We start from the raw sequence: 15652 nt of genomic DNA, 5'->3' as shown, positions 1-15652 counted from the left end.
AACACTTCAGATGACTTCCGTGACCTTTGTACCCCACTTAATATCATGGAGACAAACAAGAACTTGTCCTACTTAAAACTGAGACTAAAATTCATAATCATCCAAAAAGAGAATTTTAATTTTACCTTTTAAAGATGATAGATAAAGTTGGTGTTTCTCTCCACCACACTTTACTTTCTGACAAAGATCAGGCAGCAGTTTTTTCCACCACAGAATCTATTTTTAGGGGGAATGAATACATTTTAGTATGTTGCATCTAATCCTTAGATTTCTGATGAGAGAAAGAAGGCCATGCAAGAGACAGCAAACAGGAAAATGTATCCTTTGACCTCCTTTGGTCATGGCTCACCTCTGTTGCAACAAGAGCTTTATCAGCAGCTAGGCTTCTGATGAAACTCAAACAAAAGGGAAAGCCTTTGACTTGAGGTACAAATGCACACATTTATTTTCAAGGAAAAACATAGATATGTCCTTTTATCTTGGTTGGCAAGAAGAAATGAAAAAGTGCTAAAGTTAAAACTCTATTAATTGCTAAATCAAAGACCAAATACAGGGAAGGTGTATCCCCCACCACATACATGTCGCCCAGTCCTTTAAGTACTCACTGATCTCATCTGGAAATAAGGGCTCTTTAAAGATGAGATGGATCATCCCCATGCATTTTAATAGCACCTAAAAGTACTGCAAGTTCTTTGGACATACAGTCCTGTAAAACTATACTAACATAAACAGTCCTCATTTTGTAGATAAGTCAACAAAATTAACCAATCTTATCATCATGGATCAAGACTAGGAACACAGTCTGAAATGCATACCCAATGTTGTTCTTTCAGTTCCTGATTAGCATATGCAATGACTGCCTCCGGGCATCTCTCTAGCAATGTGTCTATGCACAGTTCATACTCTCGTAATCTTGTATGGCATAGAACCTGAGCACTGAGGCCAGCAACAGTATCTTCTGAGAGCAGCTCCAGAAATGGAATAATGGAACTTACATCAAATGAAGGGCCACAAATGAGAGACTATGAACAGAAAAGTGAAATATTACGGAATGAAGCATCCCAAATTAAAACACAACATACAGCATCTTTCAAAATGATAAAATCCCACTTTGACACAAAAAAGAAAGAAAATCCAATTTTAGAGGACAGGAATTGGCCCTGAAATACTTGCACTGAACTGCTAAATAATCTTAAATTTAGCTCTAGTTTAAAAAAAATCTGTGTAGGTCAAAGCAATCATCTTTAATTAGGACTCTATCCTGAGGATATGACCAACACATGGTCAGGGATATATGCACCATGCTTTGCATGTGTACTTGTAACACTGAAAGACCGTGGGTTGTTGCATGTCTAACAAGAAGGAATAAGATTAATAAACTATGGCACATACTTTATGGAACATCACAGAATTGTCAAAATTATATTTCCAAAGGTCACTTAAGGAGAACAAAACAGAGCCAAAATGTCTTGAGGCAAAATTGTACACAAAGCATGACCAATGTTGTAAAATCCACAGTGTACAAAACCTTTCTAGGAAGATATCTGGCAGAATACTGCAGTTTGAAGAAGAGATTAGTTTAGCAAATGAGGAGGTGGGACAAAGCCCTGTTTTGTTTTATTTTCTTTTAACATTTCCCCGTCTTTTCCAAAATTTCAATGAGAAGCATATAAAATGAGTGTACATGTGGGTGGGTGTGTAGGTGTAACTATCTGTGTTAGCATTAACTGTCACCGTAATACATATGAATCTCAATGATTAACTGCCTTTGTTAGTTTGGTCTGCAGCATGTCTATGACATAATGTCTTCATTGCTAATTGATGAGGAAGGCTCTAGTTCACTGTGGGCAAGACGGGCAACACTGTTCCCTGGGCAACTGGTCCTGGACTGTATAAGAAAGCTGGCTGAACATGAGCATAGGACAAATTAGAGAGGAACATCCATCATGGTTTCTGTTGTGTTTCCTTGACTCTAAGTGAATTCCCTGATCGAAGGCAATGTTGCATAGAATAAATAACAGGAAGTCCTGCCTTCAGGCTCCTATTGAACTTCTTCTTTGTCTTCCATCCACTGTGATCTGGCAGTATAAATCAAATAAAGCTTTTCCTCTCCTAAGTTGATTTTGGTGTTTTCATAGCAACAGGATCAAACTAGAACAGTAACCACAAAGAAAATTAAATATATTTCTTAAAAGTGATTGTGGGATGAGTAGATGGCTCAGCGGGTAAGCAAACATGCCACCAAAGACTGATGACCTGAGTTTATTCTCTCGGACCCAGATGATAGGAGAGAACTGAGTCTCCCAAGTTCTTCTCTAAGTTAGACATATACTGTAGCATGTATCTCACTGCTCCCCCCATATAAACAGTAACTCTTTTTAATGTGACTATTTAGAACCTAGTCATTTGTACCAACAACATCTGCCACACAGAGAATGACGAGCACAAGCATTACTTCAATATTCATAGATTTACTAGTTTTTCCTTTCAAGAACTTCACTAATTTTTACTCTTAAATTCTATGGCATTTTTAAATTCTACTATCAAAATAATTTCTATTTTGTCTTTTCCTATATATGAGAGATATAGTTATGGCTTAATTTCTTTCACTCTATCTTCTTTTGCTACAGCATCTTCTCAGAGTTACAGGACAACCTGGAACATCTACTATACATTCTTAATCAGCATGATTATTTTATTCCAGATGTCTACCAAGGAGTGACCAGGAAAATAAGGTTGGTATCCTTTCTTACCAAGCTGAAATATTTCCTGGCACTAAGATAGCAAAGATGAAATAAAGTAAGGCTCTTCCACTCACAGTATCTCCCAACATACAGGGAGGCACAAGTTGCTTCTCTACTGACTCCTGATTAAATGGGATAATGGATGTGGCAGGAAGAGGAAAAGCATGGGTACCAAACCAGAGCTGAAATGAAACTAGTCAAGGAAGCACAAAATGGATTACTTGTAAAGTTTTACTTCCTTTTAGCTATATTGCTAAGAATTTAAAAGTCAATATAATAAGCAACACTAAACTATACTTAATCAGGCATGCCTCAGCACTGAGAGAAGTCTCAGCCAGGTGTGGCATCATACTCTATACACCTTTTACTGAGAGAGGCAGTCTTGAGGAGCCCAGAATTTGGTGGCACTGTGACCCACATGGTGAATTTCAGGTTAACCTGGCCACAGAATGAGACACTATCTCAAATAAATAAATACTCAACAAAACTTCTATCACTGGACTAAAAATGGCCAAAAGATTACTGTTACTCTGTAAAATCCTGTTGAGATTGGTTTCTTAGACATCTTCAATTTTTTTCCAGTACTGGATATCGACTCCACCTCCCCTTCTTAACACATATACTATTTATTCCTTTCTCCTACCAAGATCTCTCTGCCTCAACTCTGATTTGGTAGATTTCTCTGATTCTCTATTTTTACAGGCAAGTACACAGGGAGGTGGTAGAGAAGGGGTAGGAACCAGGACAACCTGGAAAGAGAGCAAGGTATTTACTAGTCAGTGTTCTCTCAAATAATAGCTTTCTAACTTATCAACAACTTTCAGATTTTATACTAATTATTGTACAAATATGTCCTATAATAACTGAGAACAACAGACAACCATACCAACCCACTGGGGGTGGGGAAAGAGCCAAAATTTGGAAATGCTGTCGGTGATTCTAAACCTCCAACCTCCTAAATGGGAGCCAAAGAAAGCTTTGGAAGCTCTGATGGTCATTTTTTAATTAATGGCTGAGATTTCCTGATCTATGGATATTTGAGAAAGAAGCATAACTAGGGAAAACGTTTAGAAAAGTTCAATCAGTATATTTTCCATCTTTAAAAACAAAAATTCCAAGCAAAGGAAAATTGTGAGAAGAGAAAATCTATGAAGCACAGGCACAGATGAGAGAAAAGAATCACATATCAATGGCGTAGAATCGATTTTTAATAGAATTATAGAAAACTCCCCAAACTAAGGGAAGACACAGCAAAACAGATATAAGAAGCACCCAGAACACCAAACAGAACCAGAGAAAAAATTCCCCATGAAGCAACAAATTAAAACACCAAATGTACAAAACAAAGAAGATATAAGAAAAAAAGCCACAAGAGTGCAGTGCACTCCACAAGACCACAGCTGTCAACCCAGACTACTGGCAAAACCCAGGAAAACTCTTTGCCATAATTAAAAGAGAAAGAAAAACTTTTCATGCTATAAATAAGTGAAAATAATTATTGTCCACCAAGCTATCCTCTTAGAGAATACTAGAAGCAATACTTTGCCCTGAAGAATATAAGTGAATTCAAGATGCCACATAAAGAAAACGAATGAAGTCATAACTACAGAAACACCAAATAGGACAAATAACGAAGAATAAAAGTAGAACAAAATGATAGCAAAGAACAAACTTTTTTCAATACTAAGTATTGGCTTTAACTTCTCAGTCAAAAGAGAAAGATTAATTGAATGGAATAAGTAACAGAAAAATCCATCTTTTGTTGCCTACAGGGATTTTAAATGATCACTGAATTATACCTTTGACTGTGATCATAAATGTGCTTTGAAGTTTGAAGTTTGAAATTTCACAGCATAGTACAATTACAATTTTAACGACATCACTGCTCTGTGTGTTCTGGGAGGACAAGGCCCAAAATTACCTACCACATTTGTACAACTCATTCTCAGACAGTAGCTATAAAATGAACAAATGAGCAGATAACATGGGAGTTTCAGTGTCACACAGAACCTAAAAATAAGAGACAGTGAAAGAATCTTCTTTGGTGATAGATTGTGTGGTTAACTAACAAATTAATGAGGCTGAACTTGTATTCATCATCCTTCTGCCTCATCCTCCTCAGTGCCAAATTACAGGAATGGGCCACCATGCCCAACTCTGGTGATTTAACAGATTTTATTTATTTATTTATTTATTTGACAGAATTTATTTCAGCCTGAAGTCTGAGCCTAATGATCTAGCTTCTTGACTTTCCTTGCCTAGCCCATCCCCAACTCACCAGTTGGCTCTAAAATTAATAATAATCACATTGACACCAATTCCCAAAGTTTATATCAGGAATTTTATACTCAAAAGCTTAAAGGTATCAAGCAGAATGAAAATGCATAAAGGTCATTTATTAGGTATAAGGAAACACATGCAAGGCCTTCAACATCTGAACGTGAAGCCACAGAGAAGAAAGCAGTGCAGACAGGACAGGCTCCATCTAAGAGATCAGGCCTCGGGAGTCATGAAGGGCACAAGTGGTCAATGCTCCTGAATTTATCAAGAGTATCTGTGAATTTAGAGAATCCCTTATATGAAATATTGATTGTTATATGTAGCCAGCTATAGTGAATAAACCAAACAAAAGAAAGGCAAAAGTTATATTCAGTCTTTGGACCAATATGCACTATTACAAGATATACACATTTAGCCCAGCCTGACCTACCACAGCACATGCAGAAACAGTTACAGTCAGAATTCCTATACCATAAATTGTGTCCTACAATTCTTTAGAAAAATTCTCTTCTGGGGTCAGATAAACTGGGTATGTGGACATATTTTTTATAAGATAGATGGTAGTGGTACCTTGGGTAAGAAGTCTAAATTGTGTTAGGCCACATTAAACAAAACAAAGCATGTCTATATTTACACACTTTTATTTCTCACAGGTGTTTTCAAGTGTAGCCTAAAAACGAGGTCAGTTGCAGTGTTGAATCTTACCCATTTACCTACAATGAGACCAGCCTCTCAGCTCAGACGCCACATCTGTCAGCAATTCTAGGCAGAACCCAGGATTCCAAAGCTCCTGAATGTGATAAACTATAGATTTTTGCCCCCAAAAGCTATATTCTAAATTACCAAGCCATTTGATATCATATTATATTTAAATTATATATTATAATATATTGCATATTTAAAAAGTAAAAGAGACATTTTTTTTTTTACCTGTAATTTCAAAAGGTCTTCTGTGTAACTTTTATCAGCTAAGGAATCAGATGATGTTAAGACATGAACCCATGGATAGACTAAGCCATAATGACTGCAGGCATTTATCTGAAACATTACAGAAATGCATCACAAGCCAAAAATAACAGAAAAATAAACAATTTCTTTATTCACTCATTAAAATCCTGTACCACATCTCAGACTCGGTTACATACTCTCCTGGGGGAAAAAAGACTTCTAGAATGTATTTCCCTGGAAAAGGTTGCTGCCTCATTGCTTCCACACCAAATAATTTGCAAAAACTATTTCCTAACATTTTGAAATTTAAAAATATTCCACAGAAGTGCTTTCTAGTAGCAAAGAATAACACTATTCTTAAGACAATTATATTCACCAGGCGTTAGTGGTACACGTCTTTAATCCCAGCACTCAGAAGGAGAGATAGGTGGATCTCTGTGAGTTTGAGCCCACAGAGTTTGAGGTCTACAGAGCTAATTCCAGGACATCTAGGGCTGTTACACAGAGAAATCCTGTCTCAAAAAACAACAACAAAAAACCATATAATTATATTTTAAAAGAATTAAAGGTAATGGTGGAAATTAGTTTTATTTAAATCATTTTGGGGATTACAAAGCATCCCTGTAAGGTCTTAATATGATCCCACTGATGCTGGTGACCTTTTCAGTCATTGCAGAGTAAGCACAGCAGTCGTGACAACTAGGCTGAAAGAGGAAAAAGGGCAGGATGGGAGGCAAGGGCTGCTACAACTGCCCAAAACACAACTAAAGCTGAGTTGCCCCTGACAGGAAACAGAAGCATGGTGCTACTGCCCCTTGCCTCAGGCCTTCCAAAATTCCTCAGAGAGGCTCCCCTTTACTCAGTCCTCCACTAACAAGTACAGGTGAGGTAGTGTTCTGGGAAACATCCTTCACGTGCTGTAGCACTGAATGGTGGGAATAGAGGAGTACAGGAGTATTCATTATTTTGAGTGTGTGAAATTTGAGTAGGGTCCCTATGTAGCCCAAACTGGCCCGGACTTTATAGATATCTGATGCGGGAGAATTGTCTGCATTCTGTCAATCATATTTTAATAAAACGCTGATTGGCCAGGCAGGCAGTATAGGCGGGAAAACCAGACAGGAAGTAGAGGTGATGCAATGAGAACAGGAGAATTCTGGGAAGCAAGGAGGTTCCTCTGCCACTCCTGCGCAGACCACCGAAGAGGCAGCATGTAACTTGCCCAGCTGAGAAAGGTACGGAGCCAATGTGGCTAATGTAGATAAAGATAATGGGGTAACATAAGTTATAAGAGTTAACAAGAAGCCTGACCTAATGGGCCAATCAGTTTATAACCTTATGGAGTCCTGTGTGTGATTTTCTTTGGGGCCTGCCTGCTGTGGGGTACTGGGCAGGACAGATACCCCAACAAGCCGGCCCTCATATTACAGATATCCACCTTCCTCTGCCTCCTGAGTGATAGGATTAAAGGTGTGTGCCATGACAACTGGCTTCCAGGGGGCAGTCTTTAAATTTTTATTTATGTGTGTGTGTGTGTGTGTGTGTATGTTTGTGTATGCTAGGAGTGTATGCTTGCGGGTGCATTGAAACACATGTAGAGATTTGAAAACAACTGTCAGGAGTCAGTTCTCTCCTTCTACTATGAATCCCAGAGATGGAGCTTAGGCCTTAGATGAAACTTGGCAGAATGGGAAAGTATGTAAACTGTGGGTAACTTCAGGAACATTCTAAGCATTAAACACAAGGTAGATGCTAGAGAGACAGCCTCAGTAGGCAATGTGTTTACATCACAAGAATGAATACCTGAATTTGAGTACCAGAAGTGACAAAAATGTCAGGTATGACTGTACACATTTGTAATCTCAGTGGTGAGGAAGCAGAAGGGAAGATTCCTGGGGCTCTCATGCTAACTAGTACAGCCTAATTGATATTCTGCAGGTCCAATAGAGACCCTGTTTCAAAAGAAATGGACACAGTTCCTGAGAATAATACCCGAGAGTGACCTTTAGGCTCGGCACGCAGCAGCATCTGCATCTCTCTCTTTCTAGCTTTCTCTCTCAAAAATAAAACAAAACTAAGAACACATTATTGCAGCATGCAGTGTATGTATTTAAGGCACTATTTCATTATCTTACCAAATCCTCTGCTGTTCTCAATGGTATGGTATCAGGGCATTGCCTCTTAGATATCCGCCAGATGTACTGAGTTGTAAGCTTGAAGAAGAGTTCCTGAAGAACCATGTTTGGGAGACAAGCTACAAGCTGAGCTTCCCAGAAGTCTACCAAAAGCTGAGGAATTGTGTCTTCATCCTTTCCACACAGCACCTTGAACACAGGGTACCCCACATAAATCCTGAGCCAGATGTGAAACACAGCTATTGCTCCACCATGTGGTCGTGTAGGTTGTGTGCATGAACTTTCTGCAGAAACATTCTTTTAATCTGTATATTTATATTATAAACTGACTATACAGAAGTCTGTCCTTTCAAAGACGAATGAAAATTCACTTCACTTCTATTCCCTACTCTCCTTTTGTTTCTATCAGGTCAGTCAGAGAAATTATATTTTTAACTGGACAAACCTTAAAAAAAGAATCTGCTTCTTCAATTCCAATTTTACCATTTTTCTGTAAGCCCAGGACTGAAGCCAGAAGCAATCCAGGCTTAGTTTCCTTCAAGTGAATTGCAAGCTCAGTAGGAACAATCTGTCCTTTCCAGTGTTGAATCAACAGCCGAGGTTCCAGAATGAAGCCGTACAACAGCTTCACCTTCAGGTTCAGAAAGAAATATTGAAATGAAGTGCACATGACACAGTTCACATGTGAATCCCAATGCACACATCCAGGGGAAAGCAGTTAACACTCTATTTCTATTCTTATCCTCTTGTCCCAAGAAGGAGATTATTAGCTGTTTTATGTAAATAATTTATAGATAACTAAACTTAGAGATAGTCTATTTTTGTAAAGAGTTTTAGATTAGGAATATATATTCTAATATATATTATTCCTAATATATATATTCTTAATAATATATATTAATATTATATATATAATAGGATATATATATTCTAATATATACTATTCCTAATATATATATATTCTAATAATATATATTAGAATATATATATATATATATATATATATCCTAAGTCTTCTCAAAATTATGTAAAGAAAACTCTGATTTTCAGAATTCTACTCATTTCCAAGCAGATGCCCTGGTGCTGACTTCTTCTCATAGCAAATTATCTCCTGGTATAATGACGTCTTTACCATTTTAGAAGACATTTTTATACTGGAAACATTTGACCAAGCAGGCAACAATAACAATAAGGCTCAGGCTCTAAAGTCCCCTTGACAGTTCAAGCTGACCAACTGTGCAATCAGAGACAAGTAATTTTAGCTCTGTGTCTCAGGGCTCTCATGTGTAAACAGTTGTGACAACACTGATCTCAGCAATAAACGAGAATGAAATAAAATAATCCATGCAAACAATTTAGAATAGGCCTAGGAAACAAGTGCAAAATTATCCTTTTGCCCCCACCTTAAGTGATTAGCATCTTTGGCCTCTGTCCTAAATGATCCCTCTTTCAAGATAGATAGATAGATAGATAGATAGATAGATAGATAGATAGATAGATAGATAGATAGATAGATAGACAGATAGCTTTTCTTCCTTTGGTGCACCATTTAAATATCCACTACTTCATGGTGTCACTTGTGGTTTTTCTCAGTGGAGAGCATTTTTGACCTATTAGACTCCTATCATTTACAGTTAATATCCTTCTTTCTATACTAAAAAAACCTCAACACCCTATTGTGCTTCCAGTGAACATACTGTCTCTTACACTTAGTTTAACTGTCAACTGTGGGTACTGCTTTTATACTCTTCTGTATCAAACATAATATTCTGAATATATGTGATACTAAGATGATGAAAGCCTCTGCTGATATTTGTCAGTCATTTTTCTTTTGTTTCATTTGCCAGTCTAAAATCCCACTTAGAGTAGTCCCCATCTAATACTGTCTTTTATCTATTATTAAGAAACCATGAGGTACGTCTGGAGGTGATGGCCCACACCTTTAATTCCAGCACTCAGGAGGCAGAGGCATGCAGCTCTCTGTGAGTTTAAGCCTAACCTTGTATACAGAGCGTGTTCCAGGACAGCCAGTACATTTATACAGAAAAACGTTAACTCGAAAAGAAAAAAAGAAAAAAGAAAAAAATGTAGTCACGAGGTACAAAGAAGACAGAAGAAAGTCAAGTGCCTTGGGCCCACCTCCAATCCTTTCTGACTGTAGCCAAGCACCAGGCCCGGTACTCTACCTCTGAATGGCTCTTCATTTCATTCACGCACAGATCAAGATCTCCCATTTTCAAGGCCACTGCTGCCTTGGTCAAGGTCACTAAGACTGGTGAAGATTCGTGTGCATCCAGCTTCTTTAAATAATGCAAGGCAGTTAAAGGATCAACATTCTTCATAGAGGGACTACAGAGGACATGAGGCAGCTGCTTCGGCTCAGCCACGTGAAATATTTGAGCCACTTTTGCTGCTAGTTCCTTTGACACGTGTGAACAAAGAATAAAAGGTTAGCCAATAGGAAGCAGTATTATCAGAAAAAAGGAATGTATATATGCAAAGTCAATAGATAAACAATGTAAGTTATGATTTAGAAACAGTGTTCAGGAGACAGTTTGGGAAACTAGAAATGAGATGACATGGTCTGTCTGCAGAGATGCAATAAAAAAAACAATCAGGGAAAAATATATACCAATTTGTGACCAACTTTTCTAACTTCAATCACATAGGAGAAAATGTTATTATATTCAAAAGTCTACAATTCAAAAACTACAACTTAGTTCAAAAAGATGCTGTAATGTAATTCAAAAGAAATTTTACTTCCCTTGAAATCTCCAAGTATATACTATTGCAATATCCAACTGTGCTTAAAATACAGAAAGGATTAAAAATAATGTATAGTAATGTTTTGGACACTTGAAAAATAAGTCAAATAGAGTTAAAAAAAAAAAAGGAAGGCAGCTACTTGATTCTATCTTTCACTTCGGAAATGGATGTCAATATGGTTGGGCAGGTCCCTCAATCAAAACAGATAACACCTCCATGCTAAATACTAAGGAAATGGGAGAAGGCGACCCCTAAACTTTTGTCCAAGTTATAATTCTAAAATCATTAAAAGATAAAAGAACACATTGATTTTTTTGTTTTAGTGGGGAAAAAGAAAAAAGTATTTGGAACTTAAGTTCTAAATACTATTTACTAAAAGAAATTATTAAAATAAAAAATTAAAAACAGAAGCTGTAACAGTATAGAAAATTATATTCACTTCATTTAATTCTTCACCCAGGTTTTCATAAAGTGAATGGTTAATATAGAATATTAATCCTCTCTCATATTTCTGTGATTCACTGTCTTCCGTCCAATCCACACGGGCCAAAACTTCAGCCAGAGACAATCCAGACATCTTATAGTACGGCAAAGCGAGGTGGGATTGCTCAGTGTCAAGTCTAAAAAGAGAAATTTAAAAAGGCTTCAAATGTGCATTTGTAAGTCAGCTACTTAACACAGTTAGTAAGAAAACAGACGATGCTTTCCAAAGAAATGAGACTCACAGTGCTTCTCTGCTGGCACTAGCAACCATATTGGATTTTATAAAGTCACTTTAATTAGCAGGTTTTTTTTTCCTGAACACAATTAAGGTGGAAAAGCAATAATTCGTCAAGTGAATTTTCATTTTCATTTTTGGTTTTTTGAGACAGGGTATCCCTGTATATGTCTGGCTCTCTTGTAATCTTGTAACTCACTCTGTAGACCAGGTTGACCTCAGTGACAGAGATCTACGTGCCGCTGCCTCCTGAGTGCTGGGATTAAAGATGTACACCACAACCCCAACCGGCATAAATTTTAATATTTAATATGCTTCTAAAATAATGGCACTTATGGTTCAGCATAGCCTATTTCAGTCATTTATAATCATTTGCCCAAGTTAAGTAGGCCTGTAAAACAATTGTTTACAAAAACTTTTATATACATGGTTCTCAGAAATAAAAATCTCTATTGACCTTGATAGCCTTTGTGATATCAAGAGAGCACGGATTACTGATATTAAGATATCAGACTGCTTCAGTGACATGCCTCTCTCAAGCTAACAGACAAGAAACAAGTACCAAAGCTATCTCATGTCTTTTTCTCTGGTCATGTGCCCCTCAAATCCTGAAAATAAATATAATATAAAATAAAGAAAATAAATAAAGTAAATAAATAAAGCCACTCTGCAAATTCAAAAGTTTGGTAGTGGGTTTACTATTTCTCTAACAAACTATGACACTTTCAAGACATTGGGCAGGTCATACTCACTTTGTATCTCTATACCACAGTACCTGACATTCAACATGCATTTAAGAAATGATTGTAAAATAAATGAAAAAAGTGAGCCAACTCCAAAAAATAAAAAACCTGGTAAGTACATGTAAAATTCTATAACAAAGCTTAAAAGGCCTCACAGACCTGCTGTAACAGTCTCCAAGGTGCCCACAGCTTTCCTTAAAAGCTTCTAAGAGCTCTGCTTTCTCTGCAGGCTCCAGTCGACTGCTCTCCAGCAGGGCAGCTCTCACTAGCAGATGAGCCTCGCTAAGCAAGTGGATACAGCTCTGGGTTTTCACAGTCTTGTAGGTGTTACTGTAGTCTACCTGAAACAAGAAGACAAATAGCTAGTGTTGCTGAAGAAAGAGCACCAATTCCTCACCCTGTCCCCACTCTTAAGAACTTCATTATATTTTGTTAATAAAATTAATATATAGGTATATAAACACAAAAAATAACTAAATATGTGGTTGCATATTATCTTTGTTTGTTTTTTATTGCTGTGTTAAAGCACCACCATCCAAGGCAAGTTGGGGAGGAAAGGGTTTATTTATTTGGTTTACCCATCACACAGTTCATCACTAATGAAGGCCAATGAAGACACTTGGAGGCAGAAACTGAAACACAGACCAGCAAGAACACTGCTTAGGCTTAGCCTGTTCTCCTGTCCTTCTCCTCTTTCTATTTTTTAGACTTACTTACTTTTTTAGACTTTTTTAAACTTACTTTTTTAGACTTACTCACTTACATACTTTTATATGTATGAATGTTTGAAAGTTTTGTGTGCATGTATGTCTATGTACTCCATGAATGCCTAGCTGTCAGAAGAGGTGCCACATCAGATCCCCTGGAGCTGGAGTTTTGGATAGTTAGAAGACATAATGCGGAGCTGAGAAGTGAACCCCTAAGTGCTTCTAACCACTGATCACCACTGCAGCCCTCAGGACCCTTCGTCTACTTTTTTACACCATCCTGGGCCACCTGCTCGGGTATGGCACTGCTCCAGGGAACATGGCCCTCCCATATAAATCACGATCAAGAGAATACCCTACAGACTTGCCTACAGACCAGTCTGGCAGAGGAATTTTCTCTAATGTGATTCCTCTTCCCAGATAACTCTAGTTTGTGTCAAGTTGGCAAAAATACCTAATCTGGTCCTTTAATAGGGCCTTAGCAGGGTATTTTCTTTCTCCACAATCTATAGGCCAGTTTAACACAAATATGATTACAAACATTACTTTGTTAGTAGCTTAAAGCACTAAGAAATTCCAAATGATATAATAATATTGATAGTGTAGTTATCAATAATTTGTTCCTAATTTGATAAGGTTTTGAACATATTTGAAATAATTAGCTTTTTCTTGAAAGGTTCGTGACTTAACTTTTTCAAACTAAGGACAAGGTTCCCCTGTTGAGTTTCACCTTGTAACTATCAATGACATCTATTTCCACATTCACAGTGGGCATACAAGAATCATCACTGGCTAACCTTCTTCATCTGCATCATCAGACTTTAGGAGTCACTTTTAGATGAGATCCAACACTTTCCAGGACAAAGCTGATATGTATCAGAAACAAGTCAGCCAATCCTTAACTATAGTACCAAAACTGGCATCACCAGTGAGGCATCAATGGTCATTACCTGCTTCCATAATTTCATATACTAGGAAAATACATTGAAAACTTACCCATCCCCTATGACCTCAGAGGCTTTCTGAAACACAGACAGAAACTGCACAGAACAGACCAAAAGGCAAGCTGCTCCACCACCCACTGAGAGGATTCTGTAATCCCACTCTGTCCCAAAGCCACCCATCCCCCGCAACCTCAATGACTCCCTGAGACACAGACAGTGACTGCACAAAGCAGACCAGAAGGTGAGTGACCAGTCTCCTAGCTGGACAGACCAATCCCTAGGCCCTAGACTCCTGGGCAAAAACCGGAGCCCCTCCCACGCCTATCTCAGCTGCACTAGCCAGTCAGCAGGAAAGCTTTCTGCAGGCAGGCTGCTCTATTATCCCACCATCACACCCTGTAATCTATAAACCCCACTCTGCTGCCAAACCCATCCATCCCCCAGGACCTCAGCTCCCTAAGACACAGACAGCTACTGCACCAATGGCTCCAAGAGAGTATCTCTGAGAAACAGACACTGACTGCAACTATAGGATCAAAATGAAAAGTTGCTGCCTGTACCAATTGAGGAAGAGACAGGTAAAGAAGGTGGGGCGCATATACACATTAGAGTTCTACTCAGTGGAAAAAACAATGACATCTTGAATTTTGCATGCAAATGGATGGAAATAGAAAACACTTTACTGAGTGAGATAATCCAGACCCAAAAAGATGAATATGGTATGTACTCACTCATAAATGGATTCTAGCCATAACAAAGAACATTGAGCCTATAGTTTGTGATCCTAGAGAACCTAAATAAGGTGAACCTAAAGAAAAACATATATGTATCCTACTGGATATTGGAATCAGACAAGATGACCGGGCAAAAGTTGGAAGCATGGGGATGGGGGTAGTGTGGGGGGAAGGGAGATGGGGAGAGAGAAGAGGAGGATTGGGGAGGGCTTGGGGGAATGGGATGATTGAGACGGAGGAAGAGTGGATATGTGGTGCGGGAGAATTGTCTGTATTCTGTCCATCATGTATTTTGATAAAACACTGATTGGCCAGGCAGGAAGTATAGGTGGGTCAACCAGACAGGAAGTAGAGGCGGGGCAACAAGAACAGGAATATTCTGGGAAGCAGGAAGATCCCTCTGCCATTCCTGCCCAGACCACAGAGAAGCAACATGTGAGCTGACAGCTGAAAAAGGTACCAAGCCATATGGCTAACATAGATAATAATAATGGATTAATATACGTTACAAGGGCTAATAAGAAGCCTGACCTAATGGGCCAATCAGTTTATAATCTAATGGAGTCCTGTGTGTGATTTTCCTTGGGGCTTGCTGGCTTGTTGGGATACCGGGCAGGACAGAAACCCCAACAAGCTGGCCATCGTGTTATAGATATGGGAGTAGGGAAGAAGATATCTTAATTAAGGGAGCCATTTTAGGGTTGGCAAAAGATTTGGCTCTAGAGGGGTTCCCAGGTGTCCAAGGGGATGTCCCCAGTTCAAGGACAGAACACCCCAAAGTTCTGGGAAGAGGATGCCTGAACTGGCCTTATCCCATAGCCACACTGGTGAATATCTTGCATATCACCATAGAACCTTCATCTGGCAATGGATGGAGAAAGAGACAAAGACCCACATTAGAGCACTGGACTGAGCTCCCAAGGTCCAGATGAA

At 38.4% G+C, this 15652-nt stretch overlaps 1 protein-coding gene across 2 annotated transcripts in view; it reads right to left on the bottom strand.

Annotated features, from left to right (window-relative positions):
* Window positions 1–15652, bottom strand: part of Hps3 (HPS3 biogenesis of lysosomal organelles complex 2 subunit 1) — a 95578-nt gene that overhangs the window by 8297 nt on the left and 71629 nt on the right. For both annotated transcript variants that reach the window (XM_048452604.3, XM_085682279.2), the window contains 8 exons: window positions 12494–12675; window positions 11313–11493; window positions 10294–10527; window positions 8553–8738; window positions 8108–8296; window positions 5955–6062; window positions 816–1022; window positions 126–216 (listed from right to left, as the gene is read on the bottom strand). In XM_048452604.3, the coding sequence (XP_048308561.2) occupies window positions 126–216; window positions 816–1022; window positions 5955–6062; window positions 8108–8296; window positions 8553–8738; window positions 10294–10527; window positions 11313–11493; window positions 12494–12675 (1378 nt within the window). The remainder of the gene's footprint in view (window positions 1–125; window positions 217–815; window positions 1023–5954; window positions 6063–8107; window positions 8297–8552; window positions 8739–10293; window positions 10528–11312; window positions 11494–12493; window positions 12676–15652) is intronic.

The sequence above is a fragment of the Myodes glareolus genome, chromosome 20 (genome assembly GCF_982192425.1).
Source record: "Myodes glareolus chromosome 20, mMyoGla1.1, whole genome shotgun sequence".
In the NCBI taxonomy this organism is placed as follows: Eukaryota; Metazoa; Chordata; class Mammalia; order Rodentia; family Cricetidae; genus Myodes; species Myodes glareolus.
This window is presented reverse-complemented; position numbering and strand designations above follow the sequence as displayed.